Consider the following 15,841-nt stretch of genomic DNA (forward strand, 5'->3'; position numbering starts at 1 on the left):
CTTGTAGTTTAGAATTTAATGTGTTTTGTAGGCTTGAAGTAATTACAATCAGGTTGTGCTTTCTGTTTTTAGGACATGAACGAACCAGCAGCTTTTCTGAATGGTGCCATTGGTGGTTGTAGAAATGACCTCCTCAATATGCCACCATATATACCTTGTAAGTCCAATCACTCCTTTAAACAGTGTTAAGTTATTCTGCTTACTGCATTCTTTCTTTCATGACATATGTGGAGTAAATGCCTAAATGTAGGTATATAAAAGCACAGCTCCTAACTGAAAGTGGCCCTTTACTTTTGAGATTACGGACACGCTTCAACTTGATCTCTTTCTGTGGGACCAACAATTGCATGACAGTTTTTAAAACTAAAGTTATTTTCAGCTGCTTGCCTGTATACGGATTTTGATACCTATTTTATATCTAGGTGCTTTGTTTTGGGCACGGTAGAGAATGAAGTTTTCTGTTTCACAGTTTTCTCAGATGAATAATGCAATTCAAAAATATCCTAGTGTCTCCTTCTCATTACCATTTATCTGTATAGTCAAATACTTGAAATATGTAAATTTCTTAGCTTGACTTTACTCAAATACTGGTCTAAAGTGCTAATTAGTAATTATTTATAAATAGTTTGTTAACATACTCCTGTTGTTTACTGTTGTCTTCAGTTATTGACTAGTTTCTTGGAAATTGTCAGAGATGGACCATAACCCATGCCAGAACCATATTTCTATTTATATGGATGATATGACAGCCTTTATAAAGATTTGCAATATATGATTCTATGATATCTTCTGAATTTGGATATCCTCTGTTTATTCTTCAAGCTTCTTCAGTAAGAACATCTGTAATTCAACTATTAAAACAATTGCAGTTACAGTTACTTGCATAGGAATATTAGAAATCTTCCATTTTGGAAATGTTATTTTTATAATTCTAAGTAAAAAAAAGACATTATACGTGGCTTAAAAGAGGCGAGAAGCCTAAGAGGTTGTGAAAATTAAGAGAAGGTAACTCAAACTATTACTGAATGTTCATTATTAAAAAATAAATGTTTTTGTTCCCTTTCCATTAGATTTGGGATACCGATCAGAGGGATTAGCTTACAAAACCCCATGTATGGAAGGTCAACAATATCTTCCAGATGGTACTCCAGTTAGACACTACGATGTCCACAACCTTTATGGATGGTCACAAACAAAACCTACCTTAGAGTAAGTGAAGTTTGCATACTTTCTTGTCATCTCCAAAATATGTTGCAGATGAATATACTGTGTCTACATTCTTATGGCCAAAACTTTCATCAGTTTATTTAACATTCCTGAGAATGCTTTCTTTTCATTCTAATATATTTGATTCTTCAATTCAGCTAGAAATGGCGTTTGCCAGGAACTGGAACAGGCTGTCTGGGGAACTGGTTGAGTTACCATCCCTGGAGGTAATTACAAGATGTGTAGATGTAGTGCTTAGGGACATGGATTAGTGGTGAACTTGGAAGCACTAGATTAAGGTTTGGGTTTGATGATCTTTAAAGTCTTTTCCAACCTGAATGATTCTGTGGTTCTGTTCAGAATCTTGAGCAGCGGTGCTATAGCTCTCGCAGTTGATATAATTTGTCATGTTACTGCTTAATTAGGTCAGTGACCTCACCCATGGTGCAAAAAGGATGGTATGAACCTGAGATTCTGGAAAGGATGTGCAGGAGAAAGTGAGGTGGGTCTGTGCAGGGCTGAGCTGAACCTTTATTTCCATGGTTTCACTGCAATCTGCACTTGGAGCTAGCTAAGAAAAATAACCTGCCTACTCAAGCACATATACACCTGCATCTGCGTCACTATCTTGTGACAAGACAGCAAAGCCATTATTTTGAATTTAACAGCTTTAAAATTGCTGACCCCAACCAGACTCAATTTTCAAGGTGCATTTAAACTGTTTTAAGACAGTTTATCCAAGTCTGATACTAAAGCTGGTTGCTCGCGTATCTGGGGAGCAATTCCTGGTATAGCAATTCTGAGAACTTCATTCATACAAATGTTATGTTGTGCAGGCTTAATTGTTGAGCACTGTGATGTAATAACATGTCCACAGTGTTCTTTCTCATATAGTTTAATTTGGAGGTAATTACTCGCCATTCAGTGCTTCTTTGTCCCAACACACTCAAACAGGATGTGTTGCCTTTTCAGCAGAGGTTTCTATTATCAGAAAGCCACCAAGGCCATCCAGGGGCGATGCTCTGCATTGTAAACAAGAGCAGTCAATCCATAGACACCGCTTGGGTATTCATTCACAAGGCAGAATGGAGAACAGGTCTGAATATTTTGACCAGCTGTTGGGAACAGTAATTACTCCATGACAGTCTCACATAATTACAGTAATTAAAATGTGAAATAATTTTTGCTTCTAAGTCTTTCTAGGATAGCCAGGTTTATTGCTAGGTTTGATATTATTTTCACCTTATGCTCTACATCTGTGAAGGAAGACGAATATAGTTTTCTAACAATGTTAATTTAAAAAGGGCTTGATTATGTCCTCTGCTTGAAACAAATGGAATAGTAGTGAAAAGGGGACACAGTGACTTTTAAAATGTGAAACATGCACATAAGTCTTTACTTTTAGAAATATCTATGTCTGTTCCTTTCTCAATAGTACCCTAGTCTGCTTTAGATAACACCTAATCTAATGATAATATATCTGTGCTGTTTTACTTCCAATTCAATGAGGAAGCAAGGAGCAGGATTTCGTTATAGGTCTTAAGGACTTTAAAGCCCTTGGTAACTTTGATTTTACCATAAAGACAGAAACTATCGAGGCTGCTTGAAATTTGGACTGAGTGGATATTATATTTGGTGTCGTGCCATTGCGGCGCTACCAGTCAAGGCAGAAGCAAAACTGCTGACAGGACAGGAAAAAAAGTCTGATACCTCTGCTACCAGCCAAATCACATGTGCTTTGGGCATTGTAAGCAGACAATAATTTAACAGTAAGAGGAACATTAGCATTGTTTCTGTGTACTACGTATGAACTGAAATATTAGTCAGATATTTCCTCTTGATTTGACAGGTAATGTGACAGAAATGGCTACGATAAATTACACAGCTTAGACAGATATTTTACACTTGAAATTTATTCAAAATAGTAGTTTACAAAAAAAATATGTATCTCTCAATTCCCAATTTACTCTTTAGTACTAACTGAAGGAGTACTTATGCAGCTGAAGATATTGTTGCAATAGTAATTAACTTTAATATTAAACCACACAAACAGGAGGATGTTTTGCCTGCAAAACTAAACTCTCAAAAGCCTGTAACTTCAAAGTGAACAGCTATTTTGTATGTAACTTGATGTCATTCCAGTTCTCCATCTTTTAGGCAGAGGCACCTTCCAGCTATGGGCTTAATGCTGTTCTTTCATGAGGAGGCTTGGGCATAGGCTTGAAAGCCAGAGTGCTTACTAGTGAGTACAGGAACCGTTTGGAGGTAAATTTGGGCTTTGTGATGTGAGTAATTACTTTTCATGGATACAGCTTTGGCTCAGTCCTGAAGCAGAGAGCTGGCACCTTGAGTCAGCAAAACTCTTGGGCATTGCTCATCCTTGAGCAATTCTACATGCAACATACAGGTATTTTTACATTTGAAATTTTAGCTGCAATTTCCAAAGCATTGTTGAAGTGGAGTAAGCCAAAGAGAGGCTGAAAATCTTTGATAGTAGTTACAAAGCAAATAAAAGATACTAGCAAACCTACTGTTTGTCTTGGAAGAAATAATTACAGCACATTCGTCTAGTTTAATTAGTACAGTAATTTAAGTGACTTGTGTATTTTTGCTGTACTTATAGTGTCACTAAAGCTGCAAATCTTGTAGAAAAATGAATAAATAGTGCCTTATTGAAGCAGTTGTTTAGGCAATTCTTGTGGAGCCAGCACTGGAGAGCTGTGCAATTTAATAGTTGTGGCTTTCTCACTGGTGTTGCAGTTTGGTGTTTTGCTGTAATGGTTCACAGTACGTGTGCATGGCAGCAAAGGGATTGTTCTGAGAAAGTGGAGCAGTAATGCACCCATGCCAGTCACATGGCATAGAGCAACAGCATATGCTGCAGAGAAAGGTGCTCGTGCCCTTGGCAGAGGAAGCAGGAAGCATAAATTCCCCTGAAATTAGCAAATTGTTTTTCCCCCTAGAGCTTACTTGGTCCCTTTGCAGGTATTTTGTGGCAATAGCCAAGGCTTTATTTAAGAAAATTAAATATTTTTTTTTAATTATTTGAGGGATATGATTAATTAGTGAATTAATTTTCCTTCCAGCTCATTCACAGCTGCACATCGGGGGCCTCAGGATATTTTCTCCTGAGTCACTGGCAAGACACAGTCTCCCCTCACAAAAGCCTGGATGCATAGTGTAGAGCATCTTGAAATGTCCATGACTGTCCTTGCCTGATACAGCAATTTCCTTTTGTCCCTCGTATTCCAGTATGTTTCCTGCCCTGTAGGTTTTTGCTTCTAATTTGAGAAAATGAAATAAATCCCACTGTTGTCAAAATATTACTAACCTCTGGCTGAAATCTTTTCTGCTCATGAGAAGCCTAATGAGATCACACCAAATATCAGCTAGTGCCAAGGTAATCACACACATTGGTAGTCGTGCCTTAGCTGTGATGGCTGTTACCTGCCCTGAGCAGAAAACTGCTTATTTAATATATTTGCTTGTAGACACATCCTTGCTGGTTATTTCATATTGATATCATGTCATCTTGATGCTTCTGAAGTGACTACGAACCCATGACTTACTCTTTTCTTTCAATCGCTTTTTGGCATCTGGAGACCAATATTCCTGACACCTCTGTTTTCCCCCTTATGATATTTTTGATATGAGATTTTTTAAATTATTTTCAACTGTTGCTGCAATTTTCAGGTACTTTTTGAAAGGAATGACAAGCACTGGACAGTATCGTAAAGACCTTAGAAAATGTGCAAGTTGGGCTACATTTGTATTTTCCCACACAGTAACTTGCCTGTGCTGGAAATCTGTATTTTAGTACCTTCTTATTTTGTTTTGCCAGTTCTCTTTACAGCTGCAGGTTGACTGACACTGCTGAGTTTCTGTGTATGTGTGAATCCTAGTGAATTGCTGTAAAAAGCACGTCTGGATCAGATGTATGCATATTCATGCATACAACAATGCTGCCCTTTGCTATGAAAATATCAGCCCTTATGTTTATTTTCAAAGAGGAATTTATGTAACAAGTAATGTAATAATTCTCATGTAATTTGGGGTTTTTTTTCTGTCTGTTTTTAATGCCAGTGGTTTGCAGAGTGCCACCAAGGAGCGTGGGATCGTTATCACCCATTCCACATATCCCAGTAGTGGAAGATGGGCAGGACACCGGCTTGGTGATAACACTGCAGCTTGGGATCAGCTAGCAAAATCTGTTATTGGTATGTAGAAGGAAAAGGTCTGTATTCAGTTAACTGAATATTTTCAGCTATTTCTTTCTTTTCATCTACTTCCCTTTAGTATTCATGTTGCTTTAGCTGAAATAGGCCCTTTAGTTCAGGAACTATATTTTGTGGGCAATGCCTCTTTTACTCCTACTTCGCTTCTGCACCGGGTGCTGGGAGCCCTTTTTTCCTTTGGGACTGGCCACCTTCACACCCTGTGTCCTGCCACAACTTTCTTTGTTTGCTTCAGACCAACCAGCTCCTGCCTCTTTCTGTAGCCGAAAAACACTACACTTTAATGAAATCATGGGGGTTGTGCTTGTTTTCTCTTCTTGTCTTTCAGCATTATAATATGTATTATCTATGTAACCATTAGCATACCAAAGGGAGAAAAATAACGACTAGACTAGTAATGTTGAATTATTTTCCCTTGCAGGTATGATGGAGTTCAGTCTCTTTGGAATATCTTATGTAAGCTAAATGAGTTATTACCATATATTTAATTATCTCGGTGCTGTACTAGATGTTATAGTATTCCAATCAGATAATTTTTAAACTTTCAGACAGGAGCTGATATCTGTGGCTTTTTGAAAGACTCAGAGTATGAACTGTGTCTTCGCTGGATGCAGCTGGGTGCATTTTACCCATATTCAAGGAATCACAATGAGAAAGGAACAAGGGTGAGTCACAATTTTTTAATGGTTGTTAACATCTGGGCCTTTGCAACTCTCATGTAGAGGCCAATCAGAACATTGCACAAGATGTTCAGATGACTGGCTCAAGAAAAGGTACAATCCAAGCAAAATGGAAACGGGAAAAACATGTTTGGCTCTTTATCAAATAAATAATTGTCTTTATGCTACCTCTGCTGTAAGCCTGCCCCTCAACTGGGAGATTTTATGTCCCCGGAGGGGCTGCTCTGGGCTTTGGACCACTTGAAGGAAGCCTAGTCTAAGTCTGCTTTGATTGAATCAAACTCCTACATATTTTTCCCCATATGCTGTTTTTATTTAAATGCATTACATTGGCAAGACTAAAATAGAACGCTTTTATGGTAAATTCACTTAAAGGAGCAAAACTGACCTTGGTGCTCTCAGCCCTAATTGCCCATAATTATCCAACAAATGGGAAAATGGAGCAGTGTAATAAGATTCTGGAGTCAAACTCGGAAATTTCTGTACTTTGCCCATTTGCCACCATCAGATATTATATTTCTTTTAAGAGTAAAGGAAAATAATTGCCTAAATGTAGGTCTGTGCTGGCTAAGAAAGTGCTGTTATAGAAAGCTGTACAACAAGATAACTGGAAAAATAAAAAAAAATAAATAATGAAAACAGCACTTCTCTTCCAGCTAAAGCTTCAGGTCTAGCAGAGTAGAGCTATTTATATGGCATATATCTAATGGATTAAAGTCTCCTTTTCAAAAACTGTGTGCTTTATCTTGCAGCGGCACACTTTTCGATAGGACTTTTAAAGCCTTTAAAAATGCAGATTCAGGGTTATCATGTTGCTTCCAGTCTTACCCAATTTGCCAAGGTATTGTTCAATATGTTTAATAAAGACTGGAAGTGCCCCCTGACATCAGTCATTAGTGCTTTGGTATGTTCTTGCAAGTCCCAAGTGCTGCCCTGCAGGTAAGAGGGATAATAAATTACGTACACTGGGATGTGTCACTCCTTTGGGACACTTTGCATTAAGCAGTTTTTATACTATTCCCCCTGAGGATTTTCTCACCTTCCTTCTTTCTAGTTCCTTTCTTAAGGCTTATAGTGTAACCTATTGTTTTTATTGCCACTTTCTCCTTAATCAAAGAATAAATAAAGAAAGGCACTCTAGTCAAGCAGAGGAATTTCTTTGGCTTTGTCTTGCTATACTGATTTTAATGCACATTTGTTAATTACTTATACTAACAGGTTAGATGAGGTCTGAAGAGAAGCATAAAATGAAAGAAAAGAGTTGTTAAAAGTGGAGTCTCTCGTGATCATTAGCAAATTATATTTTTACTTTTTTTTGGGTTTAGATTTTCTGAACAAAACATTCTACCAATGGTCTCTTTTCTTTCAGAGGCAAGATCCTGTTTCCTGGAATTCAACGTTTGAGGACATTTCCAGGAACGTGCTGAATATAAGATACACCCTGTTGCCCTACCTCTACACATTAATGTATGATGCTCATGCCCATGGCAGCACTGTTGTCCGCCCTGTACTCCATGCGTAAGTGTGACTCCTTTGCTCTCCTTGTCAGGAAGCTGCACTAAACCTTCTATAGTTACAACCCTCCTAACAATAAAATTTTCTTTGAGTTACAGCAATTTTTATTTAAATGAAAACAGGCACAAGATTGAGAATATGAACTTTCAATATTAAGTCTCACTTGAATAGCAATAGTTCTATGTTTTTCACTATGCAAAATTGAACATTTGCTTCTCTAGAAGTAATATTTAAATTTTAAAGCTTACCCTCCTTAGGAGCAAGTAACAAAAAAGTTTCATCTGATGCTGGGCATGCAAATGTTGCAAAAAGAGCTAGACAAAAACTTTGGATAAAAAGGAGGCAATTCTGCCACACATCATGAGTTTTGCAAGGAAAAATGTCTTTTGTGTGTGTGTCTGAGGAAATATAGCAGATTTTTTTTTTAAAAAAAAATTGTTAGAAATACAAAATCACCTTTGCTTCCGATCAGGAGGGGCAGTATCTGCAAAAGCTTTAACTCCTGCTCTTAAAAGATGTTGTATGTACACGTATGTCTTGGGTGAGAAATATTGACTTCTTTGCATGTTTTGACTTGCTTTTTTAAACTGTCAAAGAAAAAAAGTGGCACAAATTATAAAGCGGTTCCCTGTCTTTCCATGACCTAATCTTAGTATTGCTGATACCAGCCACGCACAATGGGTCTGAGTTCTGTGATCTAAATATACTGCAAAGTAAATGCAAAGAAAGGGCAAGAGAAGAAAGCTAAGTAATAGCTTGCATTCCTCTAATGATTTTCACATTAGGATCTTTATGCATTCCTGCTAAGCATTTATTGATCTCTGAATTATTAATACTATAATAAAGACGAGGAAATAGTAGATATTAGGAATGGTAGGTTCAATTTCTGAGAAAAATATCTGAGAGACGGAACATTTTGGAAAAGTTCAGCACGCAATGTCTAATCATTATTCTGTGAACATACAGGTTTGTGGAAGACAAAAAAACCTGGGATATATATGAGCAGTTCCTGTGGGGACCTGCACTGCTCATCAGCCCTGTGATGCAACAGGTAAGCTTTTAAGCACTTAAGAAAATACTGAAGTCACTTTAGGTAAAATTCACTTTTAGATTTAAGGTACCTAAACCATGTATGTTTAATTCCAGAATGCTGTAACAGTGAATGCTTACTTACCCAATGCCCGCTGGTATGATTACTACACAGTAAGTAATTTTGTAAATTATGTTATTTCTCTTCTTCACAGCACTGCTCAGACAGCACCAGGTTGGGCTGAGAGCAGTGGGGAGGTCTAAACACTCTCTTTCTTTTTCAAACTTGCATTGAGTTTCAGTTCTTACCAATGCAACATCGTCTTAGCTGCTAAAAAACCCTCCCGGATTCCTGTATAATACTGCATAATAACATGACCACAGTTAAGGTAACTTTAAAGTTGAAATAATACCTTTAATTTGAAGTCATTCTATTGATCCTAAATAGGTTTCTAACCCTAATGTTATACACATAATGTCTTTGTAACAAATGCTTTAATGGAGAAAGACAAAACAGGTGTAGTTGCATTAGCTTTCACAGAATAAAAGAACACACTTCTGGTATTAGAAAGTGTAGGCATCAAAAATCACTTCATTAATCACAAAATTGTAATTCACCTGAATGGCCCCTTTGGTTCAGCTGCTTTCACCTATGATCAAGCCAATCTTTTATTGAAACAGAATTTCAGAGATTCTCTTAAAAGCATCAGGTAGTTACTCCTGCCATAACAACTTGTAATTAATCTGTCTGGGAAAAAGATAATAATTTCATACTAAAAAAAGTCCTGAAAAACAAGGAAAATTCAGTAGAAGAATTTTTGTTTTCTTTTTCATAAATAGGATGAAGATGTTGGCTTTAGGGGACAGTTCAGACTTTTACAAGCTCCTTTGGAACACATCAACCTGCATATTCGAGGAGGATATATCCTTCCTTGGCAAAGACCTGCTACTACAACTTTTTACAGGTAAGATTAACTGAAAATTTAAAATTTAGCTTTGCAGAATTACGTATAATACTACCAGTCCTCAGAGAAGCTACGTATATGATAGCACTTGAGCTTTATGGCTGTTTTTTCCTTTTTTGTTTACTCCTAATGGTCTCCTGTAATTTCATAGTGTGGGCTTAGAAAGATGACTATGGGAGATAGATTGAGTGGCATACAATATTTATTAAGAAGTCGTAAACATGAAATGCAGTATGCTCAGGAAACATTATTCTGTTTTCCACAGCCGAAAAAACCCAATGGGACTCACTGTCGCTCTGAACGACACTCTGATGGCAGAAGGACAGCTTTACTGGGATGATGGTGTTCGCATTGGTACGTGTGGCACTTCTCGCCTTTATAAAATCCCGTCTTTGGGAGGATGGTCAAACACTGCAACAGGTTGCCCCAAGAGACTGTGGAGACTCCACCCCTGGGGATATTCAAAGCCCAAATTAAAACAGACAAAACAAACACCAGGTCTATGAAACAGAGATTAAACAAATTACTGCAGTCCTTGAAAACCACGTAATACTCAGTAGCTGACTCAGGAGCTTTTCTGTCTGCAGTTCTTAACAACCCATTTAGCCAAGTGGAAACTCCAAGCTGTAAGGAACTGCATCACTTAGCCTTCAAAAAGGTGTGTTCTGGTGGTTGCTTCTGCCTTAGAAGTCTTTGGCGTAGCATGAGGTGTTCAAGGAGGAGCTTTAGGAGTAGATGGAAATGGTGGACTCTGGTCAAAGCAATCACATTTCTAGAAGACATAGCTGAATGTGCCTTCAGAGACAAAACTGAAATTAAACCATCAGATTAGCATTATATTCCTGATTTAAACCACATAATGCTATGATTTATAGTATTAATATGTTCTATAAATGAAACTGTGCCCTGGACCTAAGGCAACACAGATGACACATTTGTTCTCAAGCCTATAGGAAACTTAACTGTAACCATAGATTATGTGGGAATCTTTAAGTAATTTCCTCAATATCACTGAATTTAAATGGTCTTCAGATAAGAGATACTTGCATGTCATTTATCCTTTCCAGTCAGAGGGTGTTACCCTTGTAATAACAATAATCTATCACCCAAGATTACTGTAAGTAATGCAGAAAATGGTTATTTTGCATAATGATATCTAGGGAAGTCTACAGGATGCTGTTTGTGTGCTTTGAGATGTTTCATGTACACCACTGCCTGTTAGCCCTGGAATTCAGGAATGATGGCCGTGTTTGTGGAAATCTGATGATAAATGAAATCAGCGTAGGTTACAAGTTGCCCGTCACCAGGATGCCTGTGATCTGCCTTTGGTGGTGCAGAAAGGCAAGAACCCATAATGCCCATGATTATCAGCACTACTTTGAGTTTATTTAGCACTGGATAATAGGATTGATGAATGAAGCATCAGTGTCTATTGTTGCCATTTGTAACTGGAGAGTGAATAGAGCTGAATATGAGAAGGGACTCCTATACTGGTCTTAGTACCCTTGGTCTTCCTAATGGTGTTTGTTTGCCTTTTTTATATATTGCCTCTAAAATGTTCTTATTTTGGTGTTATTTAGATAGCACACAATCCTATAAGAAAGTATTTTATGTCTTCTGGAAAGACAGAACTTTTCTGTATTTATGTATATATCAATATACCATATATTTGTGTGTAGCATACAGAATACTTGAAATTTTGATAATGTGTCAACTAAGGTGAATAGCTAATATGTTTTATTTTATTCTTTCCTTTTAATAGATGCATATGAAGATGGTGTGTATCTGCTAACATCATTTACTGCTAATTGGGTATGTAATGCTATCTCAGTTTTTGAATAATCACTTTAGGAGATTGTTGTTATATTTTTGAATATAGGTGTTCTAATATGGGACTTGCTAATGTCTAGATATCCTACCCTTACATTAACTGATGATACTGATTTTGGAATATTGTTAAGTAATGTTTGCATTTATGGCATGGTAATTTCAGATATAATTCTGAAAATAGAAGTTTATTTCATATAGATTTCTGCAAAGTGAAAGCACTTATCAATATATAACATCTCAAACATGTAGATGGTTCAGAACAGCTGAGCTGGGAAAAACAGCCCTTGCTGGTGAAAAAGGAGATGGAGGTTGCAGACAGAAGGGTTTAAGGAGAAAAGGCTTTGGAACCCTGGCTTAAAGCTACAGAGAAATACCTCTGCCTGGCAAGGAATTTGGGTTTCTTCTCAGGAATGGATACGTGAAGTTGTTCCTTATCCATTTGGCAAGTTCAGAGTCCTTCCTGCTGTTCTCTACATTGTTGTTCAAGCTATGTCATTGCTCTAAAAAGAAAGAAGAATGCACAGGGTCAGAAGGAGGGCATTTCTGTTAGCAGTGTGGTGCTTTTTCTCCTATTTGTGGTAGAATGTATTTATTTGCTGTGTGCAGTCTTAGTTCTGGTAGGAAGCAGAACACACAGTCATTGGCAATCACAGAAGAAATCACTCTCTAAAAGAGCAAATAGGGGAGAACAGGACTCGCCTCGTTCATAAGTCCTAATCATGCCCTCCCATCAATGACAAACCAGAGGTGTGTTTGTGGTTCTGAGACATAAACTTGAGCCCCAGTCCTAGGATGTGTGCACTGACCCCAGTCAATGTATTTTATAGAAAAAGAGATTGAGAGGCAGCCTGATAAGACAGCAGAGAAAGTGCAGTGACTGGTGCAGAGTCACTGCCTCTGTTCAGGACTGCTTTTTCCCTTTGCTCATAAACACAGGAAATCTGGGATGCATTCATGGGTAACTAAGTCAATAAACAGGAGTGATCCCTTTAAATACTGGCATTTCTGGGATGTTTGGTTTCAATTTTTTTCATTATCATTTGAATTTCTGTAATTCAACTAAGCTGTGATCATATAAACTTTTGCTTTAAAAGACATATTTTTCCGTTTTAATAGAAAATACATTTTTTTATTTCATTAGTTTTTTAAGGCACCAGAATATTTTCTAATTTTTAGCCACACTGTTCTTTCTTCTCATAATTTTCTTTGTCAAATAATTGGATGTTAATTGCTAAGGAAAAGAAGTTTGTTTTGCTAATATCTACTGTTTGCCGTTGCAAGAAGATTATAAAATAAATGCACTTTTTCCTGTTCTTAAAGCAAGTTGGTAAGGAAATGCATAATTAAAGAGATCTTGAATCAACCAACAATGAAAAATAATCACACTAAAGGCAATACACCCTAAGCACTGAATATGCAGAACTATATCAAATACACAATTGCATTGGATTGCACTTGGGCTGTGAACCAGCAGACACTGTCTCTGGGCTGCTTAACATGACATTTGCTCTCTGGAGGTATTTAGTCCTTGGTACATCCCAAAAAGAAACTGTGTGCTCATAATCTACTTAAAATCACAGCAGGTGGAAATGGGAGGGGACTTGTGAGTGCTGAGGGAGATGATGGGGTGAAGGAGCTGCCCTAGGAGGGCATGAAGCAGGGAGAGCAGAGCCTGGATCAGAAACCAGGAGATGAGGCTTAGCTGTTGTCCCTGTGACTGTGGAGGAGGGGGTTGTCAATGCAGCAGGAGTTAAGAGCATCTGGTTGCTTTACTTCTCACATCTATTAGCAATTAAAGTGGCAATTAAAGACACAGCAGAGCCCAGGATCTAGGCAGATTAACAATGTGAAGAAAATTGAAGCCTTCAACATTTAGAAAATAAATAAAAATGTACAGGTATTTTAAAAAAAAAGAAATGGGAAGACAGGAAAGCAATTGAACAGCTCCAGTGGACTAGTACCAGTCTAGTAACAATCTCTGATATCTCTTTCCTTTTCCTGTCAGAACGTTTTAGACATCACAGTTTTGCATCATGGTTACACTGATCCAAACAACCTAATGTTCACTGAAATTAAAGTCCTGGGGGTGCCCACCAAGATTACCGAGGTGACCGTATTGCTGAATGGTGGGACAATTGCATCGCCTCACATCGTGACCTACAATGATGCCAAGAAGGTAAGATGCCATTTGCAGGGTAATGCCACTTTCACAATGGCACACATGCTCTTAAACATTTAGAGATTCAACTCTAAGCTGTAATATAGTATTTAAAATATATTTCAGCAAGATATACATGCTATCATTAGGTAATGATTATATAAATCATCGTTTAATTTATAGTAAAGATTGTGCAGGGAGTCTAGTAGATCTTTTAAGCAGAGCAATTACTGTCAAGGAACCCAAAACACTTCTGACAGTGGAGTTTGGTTTGTGTTTGTCTTCCTAATAGCTTACTTGCAACCTGTGAGATTTCAAGGAAGGTGAAGCCAGCTACAAGAATTTTCATAGTCTCTACATGACCCCATTGTTGTCAGTCTTGTCTGACAACACTTTCATTTCTCAGCCCTGTTCGTCTACCACCCTTTCTTACTTTGTCATGTCATATTTTGGCTATTGGCATTGCAGCACAGGGCTCCTACCTGTAAAAGTCAAATCCCACTTCTCCTAAGGTTATTAGCATACCTTCCACCAGAGCACAGGGTTTTCCATCTGCATGTGTTTGTTCCTGGTTCCTGCCCAGGGCATTCCCCTCACCTCCTCCAGTAATAAAGGCCAGCAGTACAAAAGGCAACTGAAATAAATGTGTATAATTGCATTTCCATTCAAGACAGCGCTCCTGTGGGGCACGTTTCAGATATGAACAGAACTGCTGAGGCATTCAGTCTTGCCAGTTTTCTGGTAGAGGGAAACTGCCTATCCTCTTCTCTTCTCTTACTGGGATCTTACTACTTTCCCTTTGAAATTCAGTGTTCTGTCAGTCTTAGTTCTTTCTCCCTTTCATGAAAAGCCAGAACTGTATGCTTAACTAAAAAGATGAGTTAAAAATGTAAAAGAGAATGGAGTTCTAAGAGAGCCTCTGAATGAAGGGAAGGGATCAGAGCCTCATGGTCAGAAATCCAAAAATTTAGGCTGGTTAAAATGTATTTAAAGTGGTACAAACACAAAAGCAAAGGAAGAGGAATAAATTCTTGTAACCTGAAATGAGAAGCCACTATATTCTTTACTGAACACAGATGTAGCTTTTCAGGGCAGAGTTATTAATTGTCCATTTTTGTCTGCTTTTTTCCACAGGTCCTGACAATCACCCAGCTTCAACTAGAATTAGGCAAAAACTACACCGTGCAATGGAACTAAAATGCCTGGGAAACAACATTGACCATACCACTGAATTTTCATGTTGTTTTAAAGCTGTCTTTCAAATTCTCCATTTTCAAAATGCTTCTCTGTCATCTTAGAATAATTTTTATTATGAAATATATACTGGTTACAGTCAGTTCATATTTGGGATTATTTGTATAAAGCAGTCATATTTCAGTGTTATTGTAGCCTGACTAAAAGGTCTCCATGTGATGCAAAATCAGTATTTTAAACTGTATGGCACTTCAATCTAGCATCATAATTCAAAACTGAGAACTGAATGGAAAATTGTTTTCTCAGAGTAGAATTTCTGGCTTACTTAATGTGTGCCAAATTTTAATTGTGGCTATTTGAGTCACTACTATGGAGAAGTACTTAAGACCAGATGAAGAAAAAGTAACTGCTTTCAGATCAGTGATTTATTGTCAAACAAGGTTTCAAGTTGTTGATCTATAAAACTCTAAAGTACTTACAAAAGTCATTTTGAGTTTTATTTTTCCTATGGCTTAGGCCAGACATCTGTGTTCCCCAGTGTTCTGACCTAAAGTTGTAAAATTAAACATGAAGTTTCAAGGTTAACTGATTAATTTAATAATTGGTCTCTGAGTGTTTATTTCACTGAAGGAAATGTTGTTGCATGTTTACTATAATGGAGTAATTCACGTTAAGAATCTTCGTATCCCAAGAGTGCAACAGATGATCTAAACAGATTGGAAAAGCATGTTTACAATTAAATTTGATGGGAATAAACTGCTGTCAGAGGTAGTAGTACTCTCTAGTGACTGTGCTTAAGATTAGATTAAAGGATACGTCTCTGTTTTAGGATTTTGTAGTAAAACAGGTAAGTAGCCAACATTTCATTGCCGGATCAGTGTGATTGTAGGGCTGAATTTACTGAAACTTCCCTGTAATGTAATAATGAAACTGACAATCCAGAGAAAATTACAATCTAGGACTAACACTACCATTTTGACAAATATTTTTATCTGAAGGAACCAAGTACACTGTTTCTCCAAAGCTACC

General features: G+C 37.5%; 1 protein-coding gene across 1 annotated transcript in view; it reads left to right on the forward strand.

The window, feature by feature from the left end:
- SI (sucrase-isomaltase) overlaps positions 1–15,334 on the forward strand; it is an 82,366-nt gene extending 67,032 nt beyond the window's left edge. The window contains exons 37-49 of the mRNA XM_069864963.1: positions 73–157; positions 1,071–1,209; positions 5,290–5,423; positions 5,863–5,897; positions 5,990–6,106; positions 7,491–7,639; positions 8,603–8,687; positions 8,783–8,839; positions 9,506–9,630; positions 9,896–9,984; positions 11,393–11,442; positions 13,466–13,636; positions 14,753–15,334. Coding sequence (XP_069721064.1) covers positions 73–157; positions 1,071–1,209; positions 5,290–5,423; positions 5,863–5,897; positions 5,990–6,106; positions 7,491–7,639; positions 8,603–8,687; positions 8,783–8,839; positions 9,506–9,630; positions 9,896–9,984; positions 11,393–11,442; positions 13,466–13,636; positions 14,753–14,815 — 1,299 coding nt within the window. The 3' untranslated portion in view covers positions 14,816–15,334. The remainder of the gene's footprint in view (positions 1–72; positions 158–1,070; positions 1,210–5,289; positions 5,424–5,862; positions 5,898–5,989; positions 6,107–7,490; positions 7,640–8,602; positions 8,688–8,782; positions 8,840–9,505; positions 9,631–9,895; positions 9,985–11,392; positions 11,443–13,465; positions 13,637–14,752) is intronic.
- Positions 15,335–15,841: the final 507 nt, after the last annotated feature.

This window comes from Phaenicophaeus curvirostris, chromosome 10 (genome assembly GCF_032191515.1).
Source record: "Phaenicophaeus curvirostris isolate KB17595 chromosome 10, BPBGC_Pcur_1.0, whole genome shotgun sequence".
In the NCBI taxonomy this organism is placed as follows: Eukaryota; Metazoa; Chordata; class Aves; order Cuculiformes; family Cuculidae; genus Phaenicophaeus; species Phaenicophaeus curvirostris.